Source organism: Lepidochelys olivacea (assembly GCF_965140295.1).
Source record: "Lepidochelys olivacea isolate rLepOli2 genome assembly, chromosome: 10".
Classification (NCBI taxonomy): Eukaryota; Metazoa; Chordata; order Testudines; family Cheloniidae; genus Lepidochelys; species Lepidochelys olivacea.
In genome coordinates this window covers 62,343,709-62,355,458 of record NC_140420.1, presented here as the reverse complement: position 1 = coordinate 62,355,458, position 11,750 = coordinate 62,343,709, and the positions used below count along the sequence as shown (strand labels likewise).

Below are 11,750 nucleotides of genomic sequence, written 5' to 3'. Positions count from 1 at the left end.
AAAGAACTTTCCAACTTCCGCATCTCTCTTCCTCGACTTCCGCTTTTTAACGTCATATCCGCCTCCCTCTGCAGATGAGAAGTGGGAGTTGTAGTATAGTCTTTTGTTTTGGCCTGTTCTAGCCTTAGGGTGGCTACTGCTCCGTGATTACGCCATTTCAAGAGGAGAGAGCAAGGGGGACCTGCATTAAAACTGCATCCTAGCTAGGGTGACCATATTTCCCAAAGGGAAAATGGGACAGTGCATGGGGCTGGCTTGAGCCACTTGCTAGGGTTGCCAGGCATCTGGTTTTCAACCAGAACACCCGGTCAAAAAGGGATCCTGGTAGTTTTGGTCGGCACTGCTGACGAGGCTGTTAAAAGTCCGGTTGGCAGTGTAGTGGGGGCCCAGGACTAAGACGGGCTACCTGCCTACCCTGGCTCCATGCGGCTCCTGCAAGTGGCTGCCAGGTCCCTGTGGCCTCTAGGCACATGGACGTCCAGGGAAGCTCTGCATGCTGCCCCTGACCCAAGTGCCAGTTCTGCAGTTCCCATTGGTCAAGAACCAGACTGCTTGCCCAAGCCCTGCCCCCCCATCCCAAATACATGTGACTGGCCCATGCCCTGCTCCCCTTCTTCCCCTCACAGGGGGCTAACCCACCTCGCTGGCCCAAGCCCTGCCTCTTCCTCCCCACCCACCCATGTGGCAGGCGTTGCTGCTCCCCTAGCGTAGCCTACCCCCGACTTTTGCAAAAAAATGCAGGTCGGCCAGGATAGGCTTAAAAATGGACTGTCTCAGCCAAAATGGGATGTATGGTCATCCTAATCCTAAAAAAGAACAGGAGTACTTGTGGCACCTTAGAGACTAACAAATTTATTAGAGCATAAGCTTTTCCAGGCTACAACCCACTTCATCAGATGCATAGAATGGAACATATAGTAAGATATATATATATATATATATACACATACAGACATACATACAGATAAGTTGGAAGTTACCATACAAACTATGAGAGGCTAATTAGTTAAGATGAGCTATTATCAGCAGGAGAAAAAAACTTTTGTAGTGATAATCAAGATGGCCCATTTAGACAGTTGACAAGAAGGTGTGAGGATACTTAACTTAAGGAAATAGATTCAAGATGTGTAATGACCCAGCCACTCCCAGTCTCTATTCAAACCCAAGTTAATGGTATCTAGTTTGCATATTAATTCAAGCTCAGCAGTTTCTCATTGGAGTCTGTTTTTGAAACTTTTCTGTTGGAAAATTGCCACCCTTAAATCTTTTACTGAGTGGCCAGAGAGGTTGAAGTGTTCTCCTACTGGTCTTTGAATGTTATGATTCCTGATGTCAGATTTGTGTCCATTTATTCTTTTGCGTAGAGACTGTCCGGTTTGGCCAATGTATATAGCCTGTATATATGGCAGAGGGGCATTGCTAGCACATGATGGCATATATCACATTGGTAGATGTGTAGGTGAACGAGCCCCTAATGTGAGTAGGTCCTATGATGGTGTCACTTGAATAAATATGTGGACAGAGTTGGCATCAGGCTTTGTTGCAAAGATAGGCTCCTGGCTTAGTGTTTTTGTTGTGTGGTTGCTGGTGAGTATTTGCTTCAGGTTGGGGGGCTGTCTGTAAGCGAGAACTGGTTTGTCTCCCAAGATCTGTGAGAGTGAGGGATCATTTTTCAGGATAGGTTGTAAATCTTTGATGATGCGCTGGAGAGGTTTTAGTTGGGGGCTGAAGGTGACAGCTAGTGGCATTCTGTTATTTTCTTTGTTGGGCCTGTCCTGTAGTAGGTGACTTCTGGGTACTCTTCTGCCTCTGTCAATCTGTTTTTTCACTTCAGTAGGTGGGTATTGTAGTTTTAAGAATGCTTGATAGAGCTCTTGTAGGTGTTTGTCTCTGTCTGAGGGATTGGAGCAAATGCAGTTGTATCTTAGAGCTTGGCTGTAGACAATGCATCATGTGGTGTGTCCTGGATGGAAGCTGGAGGCACGTAGATAAGTATAGCGGTCAGTAGGTTTCCGGTATAGGGTCGTGTTTATGTGGCCATCACTTATTAGCACAGTAGTGTCCAGGAAATGGACCGCTTGTGTGGACTGGTCCAGGCTGAGGTTGATGGTGGGATGGAAATTGTTGAAATCATGGTGGAATTCCTCAAGGGCTTCTTTTCCATGGGTCCAGATGATGAAGATGTCATCAATGTAGCACAAGTAGAGTAGAGGTGTTAGGGGACGAGAGCTAAGGAAGCGTTGTTCTAAGTCAGCCATAAAAATGTTGGCATACTATGGGGCCAAGCGGGTACCCATAGCAGTGCCGCTGACTCAAAGGTATATATTGTCCCCAAATGTGAAATAGTTGTGGGTGAGGACAAAGTCACAAAGGTCAGCCACCACGTTTGCCGTGACATTATCGGGGATACTGTTCCTGGTAGCTTGTAGTCCATCTTTGTGTGGAATGTTGGTGTAGAGGGCTTCTACATCCATAGTGTCCACGAGGGTGTTTTCTGGAAGATCACTGATGGATTGTAGTTTCCTCAGGAAGTCAGAGGTGTCTCGAAGATAGCTGGGAGTGCTGGTAGGGTAGGGCCTGAGGAGAGAGTCCACATAGCCAGCCAATCCTGCTGTCAGGGTGCCAATGCCTGAGATGATGGTGCGTCCAGGATTCCCAGCTTTATGGATCTTGGGAAGCAAATAAAATACCCCTGGTCAGGGTTCTAGGCATGTGTCTGCACAGATCTGTTCCTGTGCTTTTTCAGGGAGTTTCTTAAGCAGATGGTGTAGTTTCTTTTGGTACTCCTCAGTGGGATCAGAGGATAATGGCCTGTAGAATGTGGAGTTAGAGAGCTGCCTAGCTTATTCATGATGACGACAGCACCTCCTTTGTCAGCCTTTCTGATTATGATGTCAGAGTTGTTCCTGAGGCTGTTGATGGCGTTGTGTTCAGCACGGCTGAGGTTATGGGGCAAGTGATGCTGCTTTTCCCCTATTTCAGCCCGTGCACGTCAACGAAAGCAGTCTATGTAGAAGTCCAGTCTGTTGTTTCGACCTTCAGAAGGAGGTCCACACAGAATCCTTCTTTTTGTAGTTTTGGTAGGAAGGATTCTGGTGGTTAGTGTGTTGTTCAGAGGTGGGTTGGAAATATTCTTTCAGTAAGAGACATCGAAAGTAGGATTCTAGGTCACCCCAGAACTGTATCATGTTCGTGGGCCTGGAGGGACAAAAGGAGAGGCCCCGATATAGGACAGACTCTTCTGCCGGGCTAATTCTCGCACTTTGCCTGCAGTGACAACAGGTCTCACCAAGAGACGAGGCCTCTGATCAGGTTAATTGGTATGGTTCAGTTTCTACTGGTCACACCCTTGTTCTAAAAATCAGGATGGACTACCAGAGAGAGACCAACACAGTAAATGCTGCTGTAACACTGATTATATTGTAAATATATATACTTTCCATGGACCATGATTGATTATTGTGTATTTGTATTTTTGCTAACACACGTGATAGTTATTAGCCTAGAGCACATGGAGTGAGCTAAGATGTTTGTGTACTGTGGCACAGAAAGCATTGCATCTTGAGAGTAGCGGAAAACAGAAGCTGAAAGAAGCACTTTTATTAAAATAGGGAGTTTTTTTTAAAAAAAAGATTCAATCATCTTTTTGGTGTTTCCCCAACTTCCCTTACCAATTCTGACAAATTTATAGTTAGCATGGCTATTGTGGCTGCTAGGATAAGAGGTCTTGCTGAAGGACCCAACTAAGATCAGAGCTATATTCTGCTGGGCACTGTGCAACTAAAGTAAGAGCAAGAACTGTCCCACAGTGCAGTGATGAGTTTGTGATGTGGGAGCTGGAACTGAGACTAACCAAATTCGTCATCTCATAAAGGAGGTATCAAATGTATTAGATAGGAGGATCAGTTTTTAATCCCTGCTGAGCTGGGTAGGATTCAAACTGGAAACTTACAAGTGAAAGGCTCGATAGCTCATTAGCAACAGCCAGAGCTAGCTAGACCCCTGTAAGCATTAACATAATACCTTTGAGAGTGAATCTGCTTTCTGGAAAACTAATTTATATTTCCAGAAATAAAAGTAAGTTCTGACCTTTTTGGAGCTTATATGGTATGATTCTTCCACCCTCTAGCCACACAGGCTTGATGGGAGAATGGACATGCCCTCTACAATGTTTCCAGCTCTGTTGGGATTATCATCAGTCTGCTAGGTATGGCATTTTAAAGAAGGCATGGAAGGTTTGTGATGTTTGGTTGTTAATTTTTGTTGTGCTTGTTTTTTACCTTCAAAAAACCAGGAATCTCAGATTTGGTCATTCCTGTTTTTGCGGGGAGGCCTCTGGATGGGTCTTACACTTCAGCTGACTGGCAGACTTAAAGTCTTTCTTTCTCCAGAACATTGTAACAATCTGACTAAAATGTCTGTTCCGTCTCTACTTTCATTGTCTTTGCTCTTGAAGTAATAATTTCATAGTTCTGTCAATCATCAGAATTTTTCAAGCTAGACAGTATCAGAATTTCTGATGTAAAAAAAATATAAAACAAGATACCCAAGCCTTCATCCTAAAGAGCATAAACCTAATTTGTTTCCCTTTGCCTTCACCTTTAAAATCCTTTTGCAGTTTCAACCACAGAAACACTAACCCAAGAACCAATCCCTGTAACAAACCCCGTTGCCTTCTCTGTCTCCATATCTACTCTAGCGACACCATCAAAGGCTCATTCACCTGCACATCTACTAATGTGATATATGCCATCATGTGCCAGCAATGCCCCTCTGCCATGTACATTGGCCAAACCAGACAGTCTCTACGTAAAAGGATAAATGGAAACAAATCAGACATCAGGAATGGTAACGTACAAAACCCAGTAAGAGAACACTTCAATCTCCCTGGGCACTCAATAACAGATTTTAAAGTAGCCATTCTTCAACCAAAAAAACTTCAAAAACAGACTTCAAAGAGAAACTGCAGAACTACAATTAATTTGCAAATTTAACACCATCAATTTGGGCTTGAATAGGGACTGGGTGCAGTTGGCTCACTACAAAAGTAATTTTCCCTCTCTTGGTATTGACATCTCCTCATCAATTATTGGGGTGGACCACATCCACCCTGACTAAATTGGCCTTCAACATTGGTTCTCCACTTGTAAGGTAACTCCCTTCTCTTCATGTGCCAATATATTTTTATGCCGGTATCTGTAATTTTCACTCCATGCATTTGAAGAAGTGGGTTTTTTTACCCATGAAAGCTTATGCCCAAATAAATGTTAGTCTTTTAGGTGCCACCGGACTCCTCAAACAGAAAGGGTCTCTCTCTCTCTCACACACACTCCACCTGCCCTCACTTATTGTTCTAAACTTTGCTGTAGTAGATATGTAAAGCACTATTGTGTTTTTACCAAATAGCAACATTCAGATGCTGAGTAAAATGATTCCTTTTTACAGAGCATTAGAGTACCCTCAGTCTGAAAGATGCTATATAAGCATGCAGTGTTTATTGTAAATTATGTAAAAGAGCTTGAAGCAGTAGACAGTTCTTCATTTCTGAAAAAGGCCCTACTACCTGTGATCTTTTACTTCCAGAGGGTGACAATGGGAAAAAGACATTTAATGACTGATGCTTTGATTACGTTAGCAAACTTTAAGAGCTATAATTCACCATTTCTGAAAATGCAACGATGGAAGCTAATGTGAGTTGGACTCTGGCATTTTTACTATGCTACTGCTGCATGTAGTGAAGCAAGCATAGTTGGTGAATTTCAGTTCTACACTTTACAGCATAAACAAAAAGTTACATAAGTATAAAAAGAATAAAATATTGTATGCACAAGCAGAATTGTTGGACTCTAAACTCTTCAGGGTAGTGGCTGTCTTACTCTGTACATTTCCCAGCACGCTAGAGCAGAGGTGGTCAAACGATGGCCTGTGAGACACATCCAGCCCGCGGGACCCTCCTGCCTGGCCCCTGAGCTCCTGGACCAGGAGGCTAGCCCCCAGCCCTCCCCTGCTGTTCCCCCTCTCCCACAGCGTCAGGCAGCCGGGCAGCGCAGTTGCAGAGCCGTGGCCAGATCCGGTACTCTGGGTGGCGTGACTGTAGCGCCGCCAGCCACCGGTGCTCCAGGCAGCGGAGTTCAGGGGTGTGGATAGGTGTCGGGGGGTCAGAGGGCAGGGAACACTCAGGGTTGGAGGTCTGGGGGTGGTCAGGGGACATGGAGCAGGGGGTGGTGGATGGGCAGGAGTCCCGGGGGAGCCATCAGGGGGCGAGAAGTGGGGCGGGTCAGATAGGAGGCAGGGGCCGGGCCACACCTGGCTGTTTGGGGAGACACAGCCTCCCCTAACCGGCCCTCCATACAATTTTGGAAACCTAATTTTGGAAACCCAACGTGGCCCTCAGGCAAAAAAGTTCGCCCGCCCCAGACTAGAGCCTGGATCTAATTAGGTCCTGTTTGCACAACTGTAATACAAATAAACAGTAGAAAACAAGCATGCCAATCATTTCAATATTAAATGGATAAGGTAATGATTTCAGTATTAAATGAAAAATTGCTATATCTACATTTAGAATTCTGTGTGAAATTTAGGTCAATTTAAAGCCTACTCTACAAGACTAACTTCACAATTTAACCAGCATGGAACAAAGATCCACATCTCTCTGTTCATCTAAAAAAAACCCAAAATTTCTCAGGAAAATGTAAAAGAAAGACAGAACGAAGCCATTTAAACTACTGTAGCATACCAACACTGAGCTGCAAATAACGTATGATAATTGCTAATGGACAACTAAAGATTAATCGACCATAACTAGATTCTTTGGCCTCTTTTCATTAAAAAAAAAAAAAAAAAAAAAAAAAAAAGAGTTCCATCTACGGTGTCCCTTGTTTCAATGCGGAAATTAGATATGAGAGTTTTTCCATCATCTCAGGTATGCACAGAATTATTGTGGTGGAATTTATGCTTCGTGACATGTCATACACTAACTCCTCGGAAACATACTCTATACCTGAATAGCAGATGCAGAGAAAATAGGACACATTCTCATTGCTATTCCAGAAAGTAGTTATGTACACAGTACAGCTCCAGCACCTGAAGGTTTTGCTAACAGGGAACTTTTCCACAACTTCCTTTACAAGATTTGCACGTGACTGGAAGCTGTAGCTAGAATGTGATTTTGTACAGCTTGTCTCACATCTCTAGAAAGAAGTTTAGTTTTGATCTTCAAGACACTAATATAGCAGAAAAAAAAAATCCTTCCAAGGTTATAAATTGGATTCTGCAAGCTATGCAACTACAGTAGTTCCAAGACAGCTGAAAATGTGTGAAATATCAGGAAAGTATAGTCTCGCTTGGTTTTACTGGAGGGCTTCTACAGGGTCTCAGGCAAGGTGTATTGAGTTCTTATCCTAATTGAAGGGGCTGAAAATTTAATAAATACTTCCTTTCTCCCAAGTGTTTATTGTGCATTGGAACTATACTCCTAACAAACACTAAAATGTCCTTTTTATACCAGTAAGAGATACACTGATGTCAAAGAAGCTGTGTGGTACAGTGGTGATCAGATTCATTGAGGAATGAACATCTGAAAGCTTTTGCCAAATACTGGAAGAATTAGTATTCAACATTAATAAAAACTAGAACATTTAGTTATACAACTTTAAGGTCAAGGGAAAAATGACAGCTTCTCACTAGCTCAGCTACACATCAGTTTAACTAACACTTAGTGTACTTCTGTTAGGTAAATATTATTTTGAGACACAGTTTTCATGAAAATAAGCTTTCAAATAAAATGACTATTGTAATCTGGGAAAGTATTTTGTTTCAGGAATATACATGTACTGGAGAGTATTTCATGTGATTGGTTGAGTGTTTACCAGTATTTGCTAATGCAGTACAATATACAACTTTATGTAGCCCCCTAGTGGCCTAAATGGAAAAAAATCTATCAAATATACTTTTAAACGTACATGAAAATCCTCATCTAAAAATAAAACCAAACTACAAGTTTAATAGTTTTTGCATATATTTAAGATATAATACTAATTTGTTTTCACAGTACATTTTTAAACAATTGAGCAAATCAGGAATAGGATAATAATTTTGTGTGACATTTTTATACTGATAACTAGAACAGAACCAGAAATGTTCTTAGTAGAGCATCCACTCGGGAAAAAAAAAAGGAAATTAAAGGTGCAAAATATGAACTGGGTCAATGATTTGAACTAGCGAGTAGCTAAAGAAACACATTCTGCATTATGGCCGAATGTGCTGTAAGAGGACTTGTGTGTGGGAAGCAATGAGAATGGGGTGTCACCAAAATTAGAGAGAGAAAACGAGGAAAACCACATGCTTGCATAGTATGATAATGTTATGGAAGTTCAAAATTTCATCCTAATTTTCAATAACTTAAATGAATATCACTTAAAAACACATCACACAGAATTAAAGACTTCTGTATATATTTCAGATTTCAATATTATTAATGCAAAAAATACATATGATTTTACATAGGATTTGTGCTACATTAGAACACTAAAGACAAACATCACTTGAGTATTAAATGAAACATTAAATATTAAATAACTGAAAAATAAAATAAAAGGTGTAAACACTAAACTAACTTGGGAATTTGCTATTGCAACACATCCAATGAAGTGGTTTTAAACAGTACAAAAAGATTAGATTTAAGTATGTTTCCAGTCTACTTGGAATACACGAAGCTCATTCCAGAAACCTTTTACAAAAACTGGTCCAGGATCACAGAAGAGTATTGACTCTCACTTGAGCACTATTTTCATTTCTTTACATATTTAATTTTACACTGTATTCCATGCCAAAGTTTTGCTTGTAAACAGTAATCTGGTAATTCAGTTAATACTCTGATTTTCACTGCTTGCTAACATCTTGGAGAAAACTGAGGGTTTGTTGGAGATTCAGTGTAAGATTTGAGTTCATACGCAGCACCACTATCAACTTCCATTGATTTCCGGGAGAACAGGAGTCTTACATCTCTGTGGAGGTAGATCTTTCCAGATTTGGAACTCTGGAACCTACGAAGACAAAATATATATATAGTAAATAGTTTTTAAAAACTATCTGTAACTTCTAAACATCAAAACAGATACCCCTTTAATTACTTCTAAAAAGTGTGTATAGTTATCATGTAATCAGGGCTATAGTGTTTGAACACATAAAAGTATGCATTAGTTGAGTAATGTGGCAAAATGAAACAGCGCAGGACATGAAAGTTTCCAGGCCCCACTCTGCTTCATACAGGAAATGCAGAATTACAATTCTTACAGCAGCTGAATGTAATGCTATTGCCCATACCATACAAACAAAAAAGGTATTACCCAACACACAGTTGCAGCTACTGTGGGTGCAATAACTGAACTTCTTGCTGCTTGTGCATGTAAAACCCTTAACTATGTGACCACAATGAAATAAAAGTACTGTGCCCATTTAAATGAGGAATAAAAGACAAAACATATAGACATGCCTTAACCAAGAAAGTGAAATCCTAGAGGTATCAAAAAAGCTGAAGGCTCTTATTGTAGCAGAACCATCAGCTTAACTGCGTGGGGGCAGTCAGGATGTATAAATAGACTCTATCCAATATTTGCATGAGGGGTAGTAGGCATAATATCATTCATCCACACAACTGTACTTAAGAGAATAAATCTGCTCCCCCATCTGAGGCTGCAGAGGGCCTTAACCACAGTGGAGCTGCAGGACATGGCTCTTGGCTGCTGTGAAGTTATGATCCATTATTATCAATGTTTATTTGAACATACAAACATATTGCCATAAGTACACATGACCCTTTCCATGGTGGGTAAAGAATAAGGTAATGAGATTGTCGCAGTAGTTCACTGTGCAGTGCAGTATGTTAGTGCCTAATTTGAATTAGGATTTATATTAAAGAGGGAATTGAAGGATCTTCGCTTGAGATATTGTGGCAATGGTGGGTTGACTACATAGATGCATCAGCTGCAAATTATTTATGTCTTGAAGTGTCCCTATGAAGTATTATCCCTTTCTGTTCATAGAATATCAGGGTTGGAAGGAACCTCAGGAGGTCATCTAGTCCAACCCCCTGCTCAAATCAGGGCCAATCCCGAATTTTTGCCCAAGATCTCTAAATGGCCCCCTCAAGGATTGAACTCACAACCCTGGGTTTAGCAAGCCAAAGCTCAAACCACTGAGCTATCCCTCCCCCGTTTTACAGATGGGGAAATGGAAGCATTTTTTCACTCCTCAAGCTTCTTACTCCCCATTAGTGAGACTCTTATTGCTGCTTTTTCTTTGGGGAACATCTATCATAAAGAATAATTTTGAATAGCCTTATCATTTGAACTTTGCTTCCCAAATAAGCAAAGAAGCTGACTGAAACATTTGGAAGGCAGCATTTATACGCCATGCAGGGATAGAGTGTAATGTCCAGGATGGGGCCTAGCTCACACTATGTCCTTAAGTAAAATTCTTGAAGAGCTGTGGAAGTTCCATTATAAGGAATGTGTCATGATAAGTAACCAAGTTAAAGCCAGCAGAAATTCTGGCAAATGGTATCTTTGCAGAGATATCAATATACAGGAAGCTTAACAGCAAAACAGGTGAACTAGAATGTCTGGCAGCAAAAGAGGACCTTAAATGAAAATCATTACTAGACCACAGAGGAATGATATACAGAGGACACTGTATTACTTGCAAAACTCAAAATACAGAAAGATTAGATTGCAGAAGGGGGGAATATAGTGCTGTATCTGTAAGATTATAAAAAATCTAGTATGTTAAAATTTCTAAGGATTTTACAGTAGAATATAAGCACAAATCCCATATCAGAGAAATACAAATATCCTAGTAGGACTGTACTACCAGCCTCCAGATCTGGAAAAATCCTGAGAGTGCAATGCTGAAGAAGATCAACAAGACAACTAAGTGTAATAAAGCAGTAATAATTTGTGACTTCAGCTCCCCACCTATAAACATGTCATATGTCATATCAGGATAATATTTAGAGAAGCAATTTCTCAACACCTTCAACAATTACTACTTTGAGCAACTAGTTCTTGGGCACACAAGAGGAGAGGCTATTCAACTTAGTTTTAATTAACATACAGTTCCAAGAAATAACTACAGCTTAGCCACTAAGTAATATAGTACTCATAACCTAAAGTAAGTTCCATTTGCAAAAGGGAGGGGTGTTCCAATATACAGGTGAGTTGCATCATACGCACATTTAACTTATGCAAATTCAACTATACGCGCTCGACAAAAAACAAGAAAAATAACAAGATACTTGTAAATAGTGCGGGTGATTCTGCCCACCATTCCACTCAATGAGTGTATGCCCCGAGTGAGCGTGAGATGGGAGATGTGAATCTACTGTTCCCTCAGTCGGTCTCAGTTCCCGCATGCCTCTCATAGTGTGAGCATCTCGCTGCGCTGAGCGTGATTCTAGTGTTTAAAGATACGTATTTTTCATACAACATGGCCCCTAAACACAAGCCAACTACTTCATCTGGTGTTCAACTGAAGAAACAGCGATCTGTTCCAACGCTGGAGGAAAAACTGGCTGTGTTGGGCTTATTGAGAGACAGTATGTCGGTCTCCAACGTGGCGCATAAATATGGCTGCAACAAATCTAGCATCCATGCCATCAAGATGCGAGAGAGAGAAATTCGTCAAGCTGGGGCATCAAGTATTCCAATAATTGGTATGGTGATGAGCCAGGTGCATGATAAGACTTCAGTGAA

At 41.3% G+C, this 11,750-nt stretch overlaps 1 protein-coding gene across 3 annotated transcripts in view; it reads right to left on the bottom strand.

The window, feature by feature from the left end:
• Nucleotides 1-8,043: 8,043 nt before the first annotated feature.
• The window catches only part of ATOSA (atos homolog A), a 53,120-nt gene continuing 49,413 nt past the window's right edge, over nt 8,044-11,750 (bottom strand). For all 3 annotated transcript variants that reach the window (XM_084641058.1, XM_084641057.1, XM_084641056.1), the window contains one exon: nt 8,044-9,044. In XM_084641058.1, coding sequence (XP_084497184.1) covers nt 8,891-9,044 — 154 coding nt within the window. In that variant the 3' untranslated portion in view covers nt 8,044-8,890. The remainder of the gene's footprint in view (nt 9,045-11,750) is intronic.